Here is a 17,923-nt window from a genome sequence, read left to right as displayed (position 1 = left end):
CCACTCACCCTGCCTGTCTTCCCCATGTGCACTCCTGGACAGGCAGTCACCCATGCATCCAGCCTCAGATCAGTGCAGGTGGGAAGAAAAAGGGTTCCCACAGCTCCCTGTACCCATGGGACACTGCTGTCCCATGCCAGAGGTGGATCAGAAACATCAAATTTCAAGGCATTTGCTTTGTGTGTGTCCCTTTGTACAGTGATCCGTACATATACTGACTGTATATGTGTGCATGTGTATACTCCATACACTATTTCAGCAGCTCTACACCATATAAACTGCATGGCTGGGTGGCTGCAGGCAGTGGCTATATGGTAAGCGCTCTGCTGGGAGCATTTTCAGAGGAGTGCTAGGAAGCCAGCATGCCACTGCCTTTCATAGCACTGGAACATCCACACCTGGTGTCTAGCACTGAAAATGCCCCTCTGCACCTGGAGGTCATGTGCTGCATTTAGCAGATCTGATGGTAACTCTAGAAGCAGCTGTAGGATTGCATAGATTATAGATTAACCCTCTCTAGTGACTTCGCATGCCTTCTCTTGGGGGCAGGGCTTGCCAGCTCTGATGCACCACAGGGCTGTATCTGGCAGAGCTGCTGCCACTGCCACCCCTGTGCGGGGTGACCTTCAGCCGTTCTCTGTGGTGGAGAGGAGAGGGTGCTCAGGGGCCCTTGGTGGCAGTCACCTTCTTCTCTGGAGGGTGGTCCAGACCTCACAGAGCTGGGATGAGCAAAACCATCCACCTTCCTCCCCTGTGACAGCAACATGCTCTCCCTGCACAGCCCTGCACATCGATACTGCCATCCTCTGAGCCTCTGGGCTTCTCAGCATTGATGAACTCCCAGATTACATGCCAGTGCCAGCAGCTTTCATCTGTTGCCAGGTCCTCCAGGACCCCATCCTTGCCCCTCCAACTCTCTGCACCTGTGACCTGGGGTTTCCCATTGCCTGTAGGGTATCATATCCTAGTGTGCTACCGCCTTCCCCATCCTGTTGTCACTCAGAAATGAAGTTCAAAGAGTGCTCAAGGCCCTGCACTAGGCAGGGATTTTCAGCCACTGTGGAGCAAGAGACCCGATCAGTTGGCACAGATGCCAAGGTGTGTACTCGGCCATGGGTCTGTGGGGATGCCCAGGGACACAGGTCACAGGCACCCAGAAGAGTCCAGTGCCCTGGCTGGGCTGGCAGGGACTGACCCAGATGCTGTGCTCTGTGTGCCACAACACTGTTGGCAGTGGCAGGGCTGTGCAGAAGGCCAGGCAGGATTTCAAGAATGGTCCTATATGGCCTGAGCTTCCCTGGTCCTCTCCCCCAGGTCTGGGTGCTGAGGCATTAAGAGCGCTGGTCTCCCAGTCCTCCAAGCTCTTCAGGGACATCTGTCACAGGCAGTCCTGGTCTGGCAGGTCTCATGCTCCTGTGACCATCAGTGTCTGCTCCTGAGAGCAGAGCCCCTCACGGCTGCCCCACCTTTCCTCCATGTGCTTTCTTCTCCATCCAGCCCACATCTCTCCAAGCATCCCCGAGCTTTTCCAGCCATCTGGTGATGTGCAGGGGGATTAGGATTAGGAGGCAGAGGGGCAACCTCACCTCCCCTTCTGGTAAGTCTCCTCCCTGCTGAGAGGTCAGTGCAAGGTGGGTCTGTTACCTCTGATCCGCAGGAGCTGTCTGCAACCACTGCACCCACCATAGATCACCTTGTTGGTGCAGGCAGACCTTGGGGGCTGCAGTGTTCTCAGGAGGGTGGCCTTCACTAAACAAGCCTGCACCACGGTGCAGGGGTGGTGGGTGACACCTTGCAGCAGCCAAGCCATTTCTGGTGGCACCCAGGCACACAAATCTGGTTTGCAAAGTCTGTCTTCTCCTCCTCTCTCTTTCCATTCTGCCTCTTTTTTCCTCCCTCATGTTTCTGTGTGTGGCTGTCAGGGTGAGGTGGTGGGGAGGGTTGTGCTGTCAGGAACCCTCTGCTAGCCACCACAGCCAGATCCTCACAGCTGTTCAATCATTTAGTTGCCCCAGATCCCAGGGGGTATTGAGGGGTCTGGGCAAGAAAGAAGTAGGGATGGGGGCCCCTCTGGCAGTGCTACCCCAAGCTCTGAAGTGCAGGGGGCTGGCAGTGTCCATGTTGCTGTGTCAGTCCTGCCACTGCCTGCCCTGGCAGCTCAGCCCCTTCTCAAGGGCCAACCTTCCCAGCCTACCCGAAGTCTCCTGCAATTGCTGGCTGGGCCTCCAGGAATGAGTCTGGTCTGTGCGAGGAGTGCTGGGGTTGGGCAACCCCGCTGAGGGTCAGATATTGGTGTCTGCACTGGGAAGGAGTCCCCCTGCCCCAGAGTATCCCAGGCTCTCTGCAGAGAGGAGTGTGTCTCCGTCTAGCTTTGAGGAGCCTCAAGGGTTTGTGTGCTCGTGTGTGTGTGTGAGTAAGCAATCCTCTGCTTGTGAATGTGTGTGCCCTGCGTGTGCTGATATGCATGTAGAGCAGCGTTCCTGCCTCTCAGTAGGCGAACAGTGCCAGGCAGCAGTTTGCCTCCCACCAATGGGACTACCAGACTGGGTGCTCGCTCCCAGCAGACTTGCACCAGTTTTGTCTTGGTGTCCAAGCAACCGTGCTGAGCACAGCCCAGCTTGCTGCAGAGGAACTATGGGTTGGCTTGAGCTGGTCAGCTTGCTTCCAGATCCCACCTGCAACTGCCCTGGGCCTGACCTGGGGGCATCCGTGGGAATCAGAAAAATTACACAGTCCTGAGCTTTGGCCCAGATTTCCTGGCCCATACACCCCTGTCCCGGATGTATATGTCACAGCAGGTGAGACGCAGTGGGGCACAGAAGTGGGTAAGTGCCTCATGATCAGTGTGTTTCCCTGGCCATCCATTTGCTGCCTCTGCCCCTCAGAAGTCATGTCACCTTGTCTGTGAGCCCAAGTGACAGTGGGTCTCTGCCTGTCCTTCCCCTATGCTCCTCTCACAGCCACCTCCTCTTGTCCCCAGTTTCCATCTTATTCTTTCTTCTGTGTCTGTGTCGTCTTCTTCTGCAACCACCCATCCTCCCTCTCTATCATTCCTGCCTCACTTCTCCTGCTGACTCTCTTGTTTTCTTGACAGACTGTTCTTGCATCCAGTGGTGGATTGTACTGCCTTGGCGGAGGCTGTGATAGCATTGTAAATATCAGCTGCATGTGCTTGCACTGCGTCCCTCTCCCCTTTGCTGCCCATGGCTGTGCCAGTGTGCCTGTGGCCGGCGTTTGCATGTGTCCTGCATGTCCTTAAGACTCACCAGACCCAGCTGCTCTCTCTGGGGCATAGCTCTCCCCTTACTGAGAGGGCCCTGGGGCAAGACACCCCCCACACAGACACCCCTTTCCCACCCTGAGATGTGCCAGGCTGTTCCCCAGCCCTCCTGGGTCCGTCTGCTGGCCCAGCCCTGCCCTCCACCATCCCACCCCCCGGAACTGCGGTATCTGACCTGAACGGAGCATCTAGCAAAGGTGTCCCTGGCTGTTGAGGGCAGGACACTTGGCCTTGGTTCATCTGACCATCACCTTGTCTGTGTAAGGCCTGAAGGGATTTGCCTGCGTGAATGCACCTCTGAGACTGTTAGCTGGAGAAATGGTTAGAGGGGCGACTCTTACACCATGCCTTCTCCCAAGGAGCTGGCTGTGTGCTGTGGCTTCTGGCCTGATGTGCTGGGGGGCTGAGTGGGCCAAGCCCTGTGCTGGTGGCTGAGACCACCATGGGGGTGCCGTGGGGTGGGGGTGCCCTGGGTTAGCTCATAGGAGCTCCCGTAGGAGCTCTGAAAATGGGGAGATGCTGGCTGGTCCCACGCACTGGAACCACTTCCCAGGGGTCCTAGGGCCCTGGTGACAGGAACTGTGGAGGGCAAGCTGGCCTTCACTAGGCACTGCCCAGGTCCTGGCGGTGGGGACATGGTACACTGGAGCTGATGAGATGTTCCTGACCACCGTGCTCCCTGGGCAGGTGCTAGGCACTAGGAGAGCAAAAGGCAAAAGAAAGAGGGGTGGAGAGAGGAGATGCTGTTTTGTTTTTGTTTCCAGACGCACTGGAAACAGTGCAGCCCTGGGAACTCAGAAAAGCCAGGCTGGGGAAGCTGAAGCTGCTGGGAGGGGTGTTTACATCTGGGTTTTGTTGCCCTGAAATAGTTGGGAATGGGTGGGCTGGATGATGGGAGTGAGGAAGATCCAGTGGCAGCAGTAAAGTTCTGGGAGACCGAGGGGGCAGTGGGAAAGGCATCCTGAGTGGTGATGGAGTCGGGATGGACAGTGCCTGGCGGAAGCCAGGAGGGTTTGCTCATGGTTCCTGGTGGCAGAGGCTGGGGCCGAGGCTGTGCTGCGACAGAGCAACCAAGGGAGCAGGTGACTGAGCCCCCAGCATCTCCAACTGCCAATGTCCCAGGTGCTCCCAGATGAAACCTTGCGCTCTGAGACCAGGAGCTGTGCCTGCTGGCTCCCCTCTTGCCTGCCCATTCTGCCCTGAACCCAGGAGTCCCCAGGCCTGGGACATGGCTGTTCACCCCTCCAAGGGGGGGCCTGCAGCCAGCCCAAGAGAGTAGGCATCACTGCAGGTAGGGGTGGCACAGGGCAGCACCCCCCAAGAGCCACCCTGCCTTCAGACCTTCCTTTTGTCCATGAAAGCCCTGCTGGGACATTCTCAGACCAATCTTCCTGTGCTTAAACAGCCATCATTAACCCCTCGTGTGCCTAGTCCCTGGCCTACAGCTCACCTTACAAATAGGCCCTAAGGTGGGAGGGTCCCGTATGGTATGTGCTGGGCAAGAGCCTGGAGGGACCTGAGCCTATCCTTGGGTGGCCCTGCCTGGTGTGCGGTGAACAGCACAGCTCTCCCAGCCTGCGTTACAGCATGCCTTTCTTCCTGCAGTGTACCATCCCCCTAGCTAATGGGATTACTCTCATACCCATAACTAGGTGTCCCCGAGCAGCCCGGGGTGGGGGGGCAGAGATGTGAGACAATGGGGCTGGGGAGATGAGCTCGTTGGGAAGGCTGGAGGGAAAGTGTCAGCACATCCCCTTCGCAGTCTGCTCCTCCATGCAGGCAAGGGCTGTGGGGACCATGACTGGTGCCTGGGGGGAGCGAATCTTGTTACCCTTTCCCCCCCATGGACCCCTCCTTGTCTGCCTAGAGGCATCAGCACCTCCAAGCTGCCCTCCAAGTGTTGTGCTCTGCCTGCAGGATTCTGATGACAACTCCCGCGTCTCCATTACTTTCTTCCGACTGTTCCGGGTGATGCGGCTGGTGAAGCTGCTGAGCCGGGGGGAAGGTGTCAGGACCCTCCTGTGGACCTTCATCAAGTCCTTCCAGGTATGTGAGGAACAGTGCTCTGCTCCCAGACAAGCATATGCCCTGAGCTGGCAGCAAGCTCTGATGCTCAGGCTAGCCGGGTGAGCAGTCAGTCCTCAACAGGCAGAGGAGGAAAGCTCCAATGCTGGCAGGCTGCTGGCCTCAGTTTGGGCCAGGAGCTTGTTCTGTATAGGAGAACATTGCCTGTATGGGTGGGAAGATGTGGGGGTCTCTCTGGCTGACACCACCATGTGTCAGAGCCTGAGATACCACTGGGCTGAGCAAGCAGGCAGGGCCTGCCTGGGCCCATCAGCCCTGGTCCCAGCAAGGCTGGGCTCTGCACCAAGCACGTAGCTCAAGGGCATACTGCAGCATCTCAGCACACAGCTCCTGAGCCTGGGCAGCTCCCTCAGCCCTGGGCATCCCTCGGGTGTGCTCAGCCTTCATCCCAGCTGTAGATACCCAGTGCTCCCTCGGCAGTTGGCATAAGCCTCCCATGCATGAGAACTGGACAGTGGGGCTAGTGGGAGGGTGGTTAGAGCATCATGCAGAAAGTAAGCTGTCCCCTCCCCACATGGAGGCCTGGATACTGGCCTCACACAGTAGCTCCAGACCCAACCTCCTGTCCCTGGGTTGCCTTGATGCTGGGCTGGTGTCTCACACGAACCATGGTCCTTTTGTCACAGGCTCTGCCCTATGTAGCCCTGCTGATTGTGATGCTTTTTTTCATCTATGCTGTGATCGGGATGCAGGTGAGAGGCACAGGGGTGGGATTTGTCTTGAACAGATGCCCTGAGCCTGATAGGATCTGGGGAGATGGGATGGAGAGGGACTAGATCCTCTGCCAGGTACTCCCTGGGACTTTGCACATGATGGGACCATTTTACCCTGGTGTCCAAGGATGCTTACAGCCCCAGCAGCCTCCTCCCATCCCCAGGCTGCAGCTAGGGAAACCAAGACATGCAGTAAATAGCACTTTTGGAGTCAACGGCACAACCTAGACACACAAGTCACCAGTGCTTGTGCCTAGTTCATAAGACCTTGTCTCCTTGGCCCAGATGAAGTGCAACGTAGAGAGGGGCATTTTCAGCATAGGCAGGAAAATTCAAGGAGCTCATGAGCCCCAGAGCACCCACACCCCGGTCTCAGTCTCTTGGGGACTCCCAAAGCCAAGTAAACAAGAGGAAGAGGAGCTCAGGGACAGGGGTGCTGTGGAGGGTAGTTGGTGCCTAAGAAAGGATGCTGGGGACATGACAATGTGATTTACAGATGTTTGGGAAGATCGCCATGGTGGACGGGACCCAAATCAACCGAAACAACAACTTCCAAACCTTTCCACAAGCTGTGCTGCTGCTCTTCAGGTTAGTCTTGTTTTGGCAAGCGAGCAGCTCCAGAAGGGAGCTGGGCTCAGCGTGAGCATGGGAGCCCACCAGCTTGGAGTGAGGGATACCAGCATTTCTGTAGTTGATTTCTTTTTTGCCCTACAGAAAAATCTCTTGCAGCACTGGAAGCATTTCAGGAGTGGCTATCAGTTTGCCTGGTGTGGCTGAGCTGCAGGAGAGAGGGGCACTTTGGGTTTCTAGTCTGAATGTTTCCTTCCCAGACTGGATTTTAATTTGTGAATTGTGAGTAAAGTCAAGGGGAAGCAAGAGCTCAGCCCAAGACACTTCACTTTGGAGCTTTCAATAGCAGACTCTCCGCAGCAGCACAAGCAAGCCCAGGATCCTGACTGCTCCTTTCCAAGTGGCTCCCCATTACCCTGTGAGCTGGGCTGGCCACAGCCCTCCCTGCATGCCCAGCTCGTGTCCAGGACAGGCAGGGACCAGCAGGCATCCCCTCTCCCCAGGTGTGCAACCGGTGAGGCCTGGCAGGAGATCCTGCTAGACTGCAGCTACGGCAAGCTGTGCGACCCTGAGTCAGACTTTGCTGAGGGCGAGGAGTACACCTGCGGCACAGGCTTCGCCTACTTCTATTTCATCAGCTTCTACATGCTCTGTGCCTTCCTGGTATGCCAGCTCCTGTAGGGCTCCCTTTGACCCTGAGCAGCCCCCAGTGTTGGGTTAGCCTTGCATTTCATGGGGCTGAGCCCACAGCACCCTCTTCCTCAGCATCATGGGGCATCATTCCCCAGCCCATCTTCCCAGCCATGCTGTAAACATGGCACCACACTCCTGATCGCTCATTAGTTCCTTCCCACAGCCCCCATGTGCTGCTGTCCAGATGTGTCCATGTTAGCTCTTGCACGGGTGAAGGAAGAAATGCCTTGTGCCTGCTGCAACCTTTCACATGATCTCCTTGGGTGGGAGGCCCATCCCTGCATGGGGTGACCCACAGCATCCCCTGGCTCCAAGGGAACCCAAGCCCCTTCTCCTCCCTAACATGTCTGCCTGCGTTTTCCCATGGCCCTGGCCGGGGCCCATGGGCAGCAATGCTCTGCCCCACGCTGCCAGTTGCGAGGGCTGTCACTGTTCCTCTGCCAGGGACCTGCTGAGTGCTTGGCCCTGCCCTAACTTGCATCCTTCACACCTGCTCCTCTGCCCTCAGATCATTAACCTCTTTGTGGCTGTCATCATGGACAACTTTGACTACCTCACACGTGACTGGTCCATCCTTGGGCCCCATCACCTGGATGAGTTCAAACGGATCTGGGCTGAGTACGACCCTGAGGCCAAGTGAGTGACAGGGGGTGAGTGGCACAGAGGGGATGGTCCATGGGGAGCCTGGGGTGGGCTGCCCTGAGACATGCAGAGCAGTGTGAGCTGTGGCACTGTCTAAGACTTAGATCCCAGCATCTCAGAAGTGGATGTGGACTTGCCAGCATATTCCAGGGCTGATACAAACCATCAGGATGTTTGGGGACGCAAGACTTCCAGTCCCCTGTTCATCCAGCCCTGGTGATGCTGCTAACTCTTCCCGTGCCACTGCACACCTTTATCTGCTGTCTGGTGCCATGGGCAGAAGCTGTTTTCCCCAAGAGGAGCACAGGGAAATGTAGGGATTTGCCCACCGCAGGAGTGTGGGGCAGGCCACAGGGATGAACCCACCCAGCCCCTGCCCGAACCACTGTCCCCAACGTCTGCCACCACACTGCTGACGCAGTTTGTTGCTTCCGCAGGGGCAGGATCAAACACTTGGATGTGGTGACTCTGCTGAGACGTATCCAGCCTCCCCTGGGCTTTGGGAAGTTCTGCCCACACCGTGTAGCTTGTAAGGTAAAAGCCAAGCGGGTGGCAGGGCATGTGGGCACAGGGGCACCTTCACCGAGCTGTCTCTGCATTCTCCATAGGGAGGCTGAGGGTGACAATCCAGCTGGCTTCCCAGTGTCATGTTTTATAAGCATGTTCTGACCTCTGGTGTTTAATGGAGGAGAGTATTCTGGGTGCAGGGAGAGATGCTGTTAACCTGGATGGAGCTGATGTTTTTTCAGGGTCCTGAAGATAATGACTTGCCTGTGCTCACTCCCACAGCGAGGGGGATGGCACTGGCGGGCTGGTCTCTGCCCAACCTGGAGCCCTCAGGGCAGAGGGACTCCCAAGCCACACTGGGATGCCCCACATCTGCATCTGGTGCAGGAGGGCAATGCTGGGCCTGACTACCTGTCCACGTCAACTGGGCTATAGAAGTTTGTTTCCAAGGGCTGATAGCACTGAGGGAGCTGGAAACACCGGCTCTGTAGGCATGAGTACACTTTTCCTGGCTTAGCTCACTCTGCACAAATCCAGGGCCTGTGTGAGGCTCACGTGTAAACCACATGGGCAGAGGTTCAGGCACTGGTGTAAACCCTTGTGGGTCTTGGGCAAACTCATTACAAGGTTTGATCCCCACATCCCTCACAGCAGCCTGGGGCACTTTCTGGAGGATGGAGCACAGTGCAGAATGACTCCCATCTCCCTGAGAGCAATGCTGTGTCTCTTGCTGGGTGGTTGTTTAGTCTGGAGAAAAGGAGGTTCAGGGGACACCTTATCACGCTCTACAACTACCTGAAAGGTTGTAGCGAGGTGGGTGTCAGTCTCTTTTCCCAAGCAGCAAGTGATAGGACAAGAGGAAACAGTCTCAGGTTGTGCCAGGGGAGGTATAGATTGGATATTATGAAATATTTCTTCACAGAAAGGGTTGTCAAGCACTGAAACAGGCTGCCCAGGTTGAGTCACCATCCCTGGAGGTATTTAAAAGACACGTAGATGTGGCACTAAGGAACACGGTTTAGTGGTGGACTTGGCAGTGTTAGGTTTACGTTGGACTCAATCTTGAAGGTCTTTTTCAACCTAAATGATTCTATGATTTTCTCCCATGGCACCGGTGCCCCATAGGTTGGGTTATTTCCACAGATCTGACCTGGGTCTCCCCGCAGCCTGGTCTGGTTTAGCTGTCTAGTTAGGATGAGTGCCACTGCCCCTGGCCCATGCGCTGCCAAGCAGTGGTGCAGAGCCCCGTGGGCCTGGGCAGAGTGGGCAGAGCTGGGAGGGCTCCTTGGGCAGCAGCTCAGTCCCCTGAGCAGAGCATCTCCCCAGCCAGCATGGCTGCCCTCCGGCCAGGACAGGCTGTGTGTTTGCCAGCCTGCTCTGCCTCCTGGGGTCACAGTTGTTGGTTTGCTGTGCAGCGTCTAGTGTGCATGAACATGCCCCTAAACAGTGATGGCACCGTCACCTTCAATGCAACCCTCTTTGCGCTGGTGAGGACAGCCCTCAAGATCAAGACAGAAGGTAAGTTATGCTCCTGTCTGCCTCTACAGCCTGATGGGGGGACCCTCTCACTTTGCTGCAGGGTGCTGGTTGCACACTGTTCTCTGACTGTCCAGGGACCTCAGGGCACTTGCCTGTGGGGCTAGACGCTCTGGTACAACCCTCAGCTTCATGCCATTATCTCATTGGACCAGAGACCATGGGCACATGCATGGGGCTGCTCAGGCTAAGCCTGGAGGACATTATCAGCTGCAGGCACATGTGTTGCAGCCCTGAAGAATGAACCAATGCCACCCCAGTTGCGTAACTTCAACCTGAACAGCTGAGGAGTGGTTCTGACCCAGTTCCCATCCCTGCCACGATGCACAGCCACCAGCCTCCCTTCCTGCACTGTTGAGTGTAGTCTGATCTCCCCCTGCCCCCAGCATAGCACCACCTGCTCCAGTTTTGCATTTCCCCATCTATTTATAATCTCAGACTGGAATGGAAGGGGATGGATCCTCTTTGAATTTAGCTGTGCTGGGGAGGATTTGCTTTCACCCCCTTCCTTGCCAGCAGCATGGTTTGCAAAGCCCTGCTTTGGGAAGATGCCACACCAGCTTGTTTCCATGCCTGTGAGTCAGGCAGTATCACATCAGCAGCTCTGCAGCTGGGCTGGGGCAGCCAGCTCTGGCAGGAGGTGAGGCTGGGCAGTGGTAGGCCACTGGGGCTGGTGTCTTCCGGCAGCACGGCACAGGTGCCTTCCCTCCAGCTGGAGAGGGGAATGTGGCCGCTGGCACAGTGCAGGCAGCCCTGGGAGGAGCACAGGAGATCTCGGAGCACGCATGGGCACAGACTGGGATTGCAGGCGAGCAGAAATGGTAAAGCCTGTGAGACAACCAAAGGTCAAAATCTGCTGTTGATCACCAGAACAGAGAGAGTGGCACTAACGTTCCACCCATTTGCTAGGTCTGACTCACTCTACAGTTAAAGTCTTTTTGCTAAAATCAAAGCCTTATTCTTAGAAAGCTCATTTTTTGCTGGGTGGGAAGGCTGGAGAGGAGCTGTCACACCCTGGAGGAGTCTAGCCAGGTTTTCACATGCTTTGTCTTCACTCATGTTCACGTTCCCCTGCTTTTCTTGCAGGAAACTTTGAGCAGGCCAATGAGGAGCTCAGAGCCATTATCAAAAAAATTTGGAAACGAACAAGTATGAAGCTTTTGGACCAGGTCATCCCACCTATTGGAGGTATGTCACCTGGTGATACTTCCCAGAGGGGCAGACCGACACCTGGTTGGGGTCTCAGCTGCTCCAACAACTTGGGGCCTTGTGATAGGCAGTATCGTCAGATTCATTTCCTCCCCTCCAGATGATGAGGTGACAGTGGGCAAATTCTATGCTACTTTCCTCATCCAAGAGCATTTCAGGAAGTTCATGAAGCGCCAGGAGGAGTATTATGGGTACCGGCCCAAGAAGAATCCTGTGGAGATCCAGGTTGGTAGTGTGTGGGTGGTGTTGGAGGGGTCATCCTTCCTGGGGGCAGGCAGGGTGTGGTGGGGAGCTCTGCAGATCAGGGAAGAGGCTTCCCCCAGCTCAGGAAATTCCAGGGTGACTTAGAGAGACAGAGCTGCAATGACATATAGGGACCTCTGTGCCTCAGGCTCTGGGAATGAGGTGGCCACAAGTGGGTCACCGCTGAGGGTGATCTTAGTCTCCAGGGTGCAGGTGACTCCAGAAGCAAAAGAGATTTTTGACTCTCTGTCCTGCTGACTTTCGCCACAGAGAGGGCTCAGCAAGGTCTGATGCCTCACCAAGCAGTTTTAAGACCTGGAAACTCCCACCACAGACCAATGTCTGGGCTGAATGCTGCTCATCCAGGCCCTTATGCACCTACTCCTCTCCGTTCCCAGGGCCTTCTCCCTTTCCTCACCTTAGCAGTGTTGTGGACAGTTCTGTGCGCCTGGTGCTGTCTGTATCACCTCTCATTGCCTGGTGCAACATCAGGTGGAGGGGGGTTCATGTGGCTGATCTTGAGCAGGACCACTGCAGTCAGAGAAGCCTGCACAGCAGCCCTGAAGGATGCTGTCAGGGTGGGATAAGAGAGGATTTATGTGCATGACCAGAGCAGCTGGGATGTCCCCAGCCTGTTCTGACCTTATAAGGAGGAAATCACTTGTAGAGATAAAAGACCAGGCCCCAAAGGTAGAAGGCAAGGAAAAGAGACAGGCCCAAGGTCAGATTTCTCCAGATCAGGGACAAAGGCACAGCTAGCCCCTGGGTATCACCAGCCCAACCCTTTGTCAGGCTGCCCTTACCATACCCCTTTGTGGGTCAGCATTAGCCCAGAAGCTGTTTCACCAAGTGCAGGGCCAGCCAGCTACAGGGCGACCCATGGCCTGTCCCTGGTAGGAGGCCTGGCAGGGCAGCATGGCTTACCAGGTGAGCATGCTTCATTACGTTTCCCTCTCCAAAGCCCAGTGTGAGATGGGTGGTGGGGCCAGGCCACATCCAGCCCTGCCTTCTTGTCCCCACCAGGCTGGGCTGAGGAGCATTGAAGAAGAAGCTGCTCCTGAAATCCATCGGGCCATCTCTGGGGACCTGACTGCTGAGGAGGAGCTGGAGAGAGCAATGGTGGAGGCTGCCATGGAGGAAGGGATATATAGGGTATGTGCAGCCCTCAGGGCACCCCAGGTAGTGGTGGTCACACCCAGCCCCCATTTCAGTCTATTGGTGGTGGGTCAGCATGGCTACCAGCAGCTGGAGGACATTCCACAGAGGTGAGCCTGAACATAAAAAACAGTGTGGACCACAAGGATGGATCAGCACTTCTTTCCTCTCCCTGAGCATCAGGACATCCTGGCTGAGTCATCCTGGGCAACCTGCTCCCTGCCTCAGTTTCCCCTTTGTAAAAGGACCATATGCCTGGAAGGGATGTGCTGAATGTTTACCCATTCACACCTTCTGCCAGGCTAAAGCAGGACAGCTCAGGTGTCTTCATCACCAGAGCAGGAACAGATTCACCTCCTACTCTCTGAGAGTCTTTGAGACAGCCTGGGCAGCTGTGGTGTTGCAGGGTTGCACCTCCTGCTGTGTCCAGAGGTGCCACTGGCTCAGGATGTCCCACAGAGGTGGCAGGATTTGTGATGCACAGGGCTGGCTCTCATCCTAGTGCTGCTGCCTGACCATCACCCATCAGTGCCTCAGTTTCCCCACCTGGGCAATGAGGCTTTCAACACTGTGTGGTCTGTGAGACTCGAGCAGAGAGATGACCAGAGAGACTGCTGTTCCCCATGTCTCCTCCCATGGGAACGGCCCCAGAGCAGCCCAGAGCTCCAGACCTCCTGATGCCCTCCCTGTCGGTTGCAGAGGACAGGTGGCTTGTTTGGCCAGGTCGATAGCTTCCTGGAGCCCAGCAGCCCACTGCAGCCCCACATGGCCAGCCAGAGGCCCCTACAGTTCACGGAGGTGGGCAGCGAGGACCTTGACTCACCCGTCTTCCTTGACGACTTCCCCCAGGAAGGCAACACCAATGTCAACAACGCCAACAGCAACTACTGGCTGGAGGGGTAAGGGCTGGTGAGCCTCGCGTGGGGCAGGTGAGGAGGGGCAGAGCTGGGCCAAGCCCAGCAGCTCCCAGTGAGGCTGCGCTGGCTGCATGTCGGTCTTGCCCAGGGTCTCTTCATACACGGGTAAGGTCTGGAGAAGTGGCTGAGTTGCAGCAGTGAGGTCCCTGCAGACTGGGGGAGGAATTTAGCTCTGGCCATGGAAGTGGCTCCATGGACACAGGAGCTTTCTGCAGAAATTCAGCCCCTGGGGCGCAAGGCAGGGAAAGGGAGGGCAGAGCCCCATCACTGGTTCCCAGGCCCCAGCCTGGCACTCCTAGAGATGTCCCCAGAACATGCAGGGCTTCTGTGTGGCTTTGCATGTCAGTGTGTGTCACCCTACACACCCTTCTTGTCCTTCCCATCACTCCTTCATCTCAATGTCTTAAGGATCAAGGTGGACACCAGGGCTCCAGGGATCACAGGAATGACCCTTCCCCCTTCCCCACCAATCTCTGAGTGCCAAGGCCTAGGTAGGGGCCACCAGCACCTGCCTGGACACGGGCACAGGGGACAAGGGTTACCAATGTAAGAGGATGTACTTAATCCCGCTTCTTGGGGTCTCCACCCTGTTCATCTGTCCCAGGTGCCCCTCTTGGTCTGCCCCCCAAGCTGCATTCCCCAGGGTGGAGAAGGTGGGGAGGGCTGCACCCCTGGGTGGAGCTGGTCTCAGCATGTGGTCCCTGCTCAGGGTGACCCACCTGCCTGCCCTTGCCAGGATGGAGTATGAGGACGAGGTGCTGAGGAAGATGGCGCCAGCAGCACCCAGGCATCCAGTGCGGGGTGAGTTTTGGCAATCGTTCCTCTTCTGGGGGATCTGGACCAGCCCAAGGGCCAGGGTAGGGGGAAGGGGCTGATGTTGGCAGGCAGGAGGAAGAGACGCAGACCCCAGCAACTTGGAGGTTAGTGGAGAGCCCCAAGCACAGTAGGACCTGTCTGGGGAGCTCCAGGAGACCCTTCTCACCTTCCCACCCTCTGGGGTGAAGGAGCACGGAGGCAGTGCCTTGTGCGCCACCCCCGGGCAGCAGGGCCACAAGACCACGTTCGTTTCCACGAACAGGGACTTCTCCTTCCTAACCATGAGGAGCCAGCATGGCACAGTGGGCAGGTGCTGGGACTTCAGTTGGTCCTAAACCCTTTGGTTCCCCCAGTCTAGTTAGCCCCTTCCCAGCTGATCTCCTCTGGGTGGCAGTGGTGTTGTTACTCTTGTGCCCATCTGATGTACCCACCTTTCCCTCTCCCAGAGTGCAACCACCCCTTACCCATGGAGAGGCCGCAACGGAGGCTGAGCAGGAGGCAAGGGGACACCTCTGGGGGTCTCCCATCATCAGGGCTGCACCTACTTCCCCAGGAGGTAAAGGGGGCAATGTATGTCCAGAGGCAGCAATGCGGGGGACATGGGTGAACCTCCCTCCCCTCCTAGGAAAGGCTGTCACAGCCAAGCTGTGGAGGAGCCAGTTTCTAGGGCTCCCTACCATGAACCCAGCTTCGCTGGAGCTTTCTTTTCTGATCAGCTCAGGGGAGGAGCCGGGTCCCCATCCTGCTGCTGCAGCAGGCACGGGGTGCTCATCCAAGCTGGGACAGATCAAAGCAGCATCTCTCTGGTTCCCCAGCTGCCTCCAGAGCCGAGGCAGAGACAAGGGGTGTGTCAGGTTTGCTCCAACACTTCCCTGGCTGCCCTTGGCAACAGTGCCTCATTGCCTGGCAAGTGCCAGGGCAGGAGATAAGGGGTGGTTCCCAGCTCTCTCTGCCCATGTGGCCCTTCTGGGTCCTATTGTGGGTGGTGCCCTGGACCCAGGAGCTCCAGCAGGACTGGGATCGTGACTGTCCAGGCTGGGGACAGTACCTGCAGCCCCCACATTAACATGGGAGAGATCTTCCATGGGCATTGCCCAAGCCCAGGCTGCAGCTCTTTGCTCCTCTTGCCCAGATGCCTGGAGAGGATGGCACTGTGACAGGAACAGCAGCCAGCTCAGGGTACCAGTGGGGTGAAAGTGGTGACCCAAGCACATCCTCCACCCTGGCCATCACCTTTCTCATTCAGGAGGTAAGGCACAGCCTGGCAGAGGGAAAGGCAGGGCTGCCAAGGAGTGAAGGGGGTAGGGGTGCCATGCTCATGCCAAGTTGGGAGGTTGGGGGGCAAAGCTTAGCTATGAGGGTGAGCAGCAGGTATGTGCCAGCACAGAGAGCAGCAGGGAAAAGGAGGCAAGAGTGGGCTGCCTGCAGCCAGGGACACTTCTACAGACTGAGCACACATTGGGCTGTGACCCCATCCTCTGCTGCAGGCTCTGATCTCCGGGGGTCTTGAGACTCTGGCCCGTGACCCATCCTTCATAGCAGTGACCAGGGATGAGATAGTGGCCAGCAGCCAGCTGGAGATGGATGGAGTGGAGAAAGCAGCTGTGGAGCTCCTAAAGGGAAGAGAAACACTGCAGGGCACAAAAACTGGCTCTGCCCTCCAGGACACCTCAGCCGCATCACCAGCCAGCTGCCCAGGGCTCAGCACAGCTCCCTCCCAAAAGACCATTGCTGTCACTCGCCTGTGAGCTGCCTGCCGATGCAGCCCGGTGGGCACAGTCCCTTCAGGAGCTTGCAGGGCATTACTGGCGCAGTGCCACAATGCTCCCCCTCTCTGCCTGGGGTCCTGATGGGCTCTGTCCAGCTGCAGGAGGATTTTTGGGCCAGGTCTCCAGGATGCTGGTGCAGGACAGCACAATGCTGTGCCAGCAGCCTCGCAAGAGCTGGACAGGTCATTAAAGTGTTCCTGCTGTGTGACTCTGTGGATCCCCCTGTCCCCTCCTTCCTTTGCCACCCTGCCTGCACAGCGTGTGCCCACAGGCACTCACTGCCTAGCCCAACTTGGGGAGGGGGCTGCAAATGTGAGACCACATTTAACCAGAGCTGGCAGTGATTCATGTGGCAGCCTCTAACCCCCATGCTGAGGGAGGTCTGTCCTTGCTGCCAAATGCTCATACCTCAACCAGCCATTTTGAGGGTGCCAAGCTCTGGGGGTCTCCTTGTATCCCAGCAGCTGGACCCAGCATCTTTGCATCTCTGCTGGAAGCCTATTCCTCCTGCTTGCAGCCAAGCCTGTCCTGTGGGAGGAGGACAAGTGGCTTGGGCAGATCTGCCTTGGGTGGGGGGCAGCAGGCAGGCACAGCCTTTGTGCCAGAGTGAGGGCTGGGTGCTTCTTGGCTGACTCTCCCAGCTGGGTAAGAAACTGGGGTTGGGGCAGAGGTGTGAGAGCATGGCCAGGTCAGTGCAGCAGCCCTGGGTCTAACCAAGAAGAGAGTTGACCACTGAGGTACAATTTCTGTCACTTCAGGTATCTCCAAACACTGCTCTCAGCCTTGGGCACCCACGACTCAGCCCGGCCCACAGGAGGGTCTCATCCAGCCCACAGACATCCCCACTGCTCTGTGGGGGACAGGCCAGAGATGCCACGTCCAGGAGAGCACGGGGATCATAGTGCCTGCTGCATGCCCATGCCACTGCTGCCCAGTGCTCCCTGCACACAGTCCACTGCTGCCTCGTATCAAGTAGCAGCTGAGGTTGCTCCTCTCCAGGCATGGGTCTGCCCAGGGGTTTCACTTTACAGACATCAGTGCCCCAGGTGGGGTCTGGGTGCTGAGCACTCGGGCAGCCCCATCTCTCCAGGCCACCTCTTTGCTGGGGTCTTGCTCCAGAGGGCCCCCAGCCCAGCTGAATGGGGCAACGCAGGGCTCTTCCTTGCCTGATATATATTAAAGAGCAGCAAACTGATGGGTCCCGGGGGAGGTGCTGAATCAATAGAGCTTGCCTGCTCTCCAGCAGGGCATTTATTTGTTAACTTAATAAAAGGGAGATGGCTGTTGCTGAGCTCCAGCTGCAGCCTGAGTGCCAGAGAGCCCATCTTGTGCAGGGGACACGGCAGCGCACACGGCTTTCCCCTGAGGGGATGCAGGCAATCAGCAGGGATGGCGTAGGGGCAGCCGCTGCGTCCCTTGCTCCTGCTTCACTGCCCTGGGACAGGACATACACCCCCTTACACACACTCACAAACACATCCACCTGCTCCAGAGGAAGCGGCACAGGGTGGTTGCCAGTGGGGCTCTGGCATCTTCTCTGCTGGCAGATTTCAATGATGTGCTTCATTAGTTACAAGGTGAATGGTGATGGTTTTCTGGTCCCTTTAGTGAGATGCAGGACTGCATATGCCACTTTCCAAGACAGGTGGGTGCTCACCGTGGACTCCAAAGACGAAGGGTGACACTATGGTGGGGACATACTGCAGTGATGGGGCAGTGCCTCTGCACCCTCTCCTGGGGTCTGGGTCTTCACAGGGGCTCATTTGCCCCAAACTAGCATCTGGGGAG

General features: G+C 57.0%; 1 protein-coding gene across 3 annotated transcripts in view; it reads left to right on the top strand.

Moving 5' to 3' along the window:
- Window positions 1-16,114, top strand: part of CACNA1S (calcium voltage-gated channel subunit alpha1 S) — a 49,297-nt gene extending 33,183 nt beyond the window's left edge. The window contains exons 29-44 of one of the 3 annotated variants that reach the window (XM_075722223.1): window positions 3,095-3,151; window positions 5,198-5,326; window positions 5,992-6,057; window positions 6,575-6,666; window positions 7,152-7,311; window positions 7,850-7,977; window positions 8,421-8,517; window positions 9,906-10,008; window positions 11,113-11,214; window positions 11,336-11,460; window positions 12,502-12,630; window positions 13,333-13,532; window positions 14,287-14,351; window positions 14,813-14,922; window positions 15,511-15,615; window positions 15,854-16,114. In XM_075722223.1, coding sequence (XP_075578338.1) covers window positions 3,095-3,151; window positions 5,198-5,326; window positions 5,992-6,057; window positions 6,575-6,666; window positions 7,152-7,311; window positions 7,850-7,977; window positions 8,421-8,517; window positions 9,906-10,008; window positions 11,113-11,214; window positions 11,336-11,460; window positions 12,502-12,630; window positions 13,333-13,532; window positions 14,287-14,351; window positions 14,813-14,922; window positions 15,511-15,615; window positions 15,854-16,114 — 1,929 coding nt within the window. Of the gene's footprint in view, window positions 1-3,094; window positions 3,152-5,197; window positions 5,327-5,991; window positions 6,058-6,574; window positions 6,667-7,151; window positions 7,312-7,849; window positions 7,978-8,420; window positions 8,518-9,905; window positions 10,009-11,112; window positions 11,215-11,335; window positions 11,461-12,501; window positions 12,631-13,332; window positions 13,533-14,286; window positions 14,352-14,812; window positions 14,923-15,498; window positions 15,616-15,853 lie in introns of all 3 variants that reach the window. The other 2 variants (XM_009478972.2, XM_075722224.1) reach the window with 2 other exon arrangements.
- Window positions 16,115-17,923: the final 1,809 nt, after the last annotated feature.

The sequence above is a fragment of the Pelecanus crispus genome, chromosome 17 (assembly GCF_030463565.1).
Source record: "Pelecanus crispus isolate bPelCri1 chromosome 17, bPelCri1.pri, whole genome shotgun sequence".
Taxonomy (NCBI): domain Eukaryota; kingdom Metazoa; phylum Chordata; class Aves; order Pelecaniformes; family Pelecanidae; genus Pelecanus; species Pelecanus crispus.
This window is presented reverse-complemented; position numbering and strand designations above follow the sequence as displayed.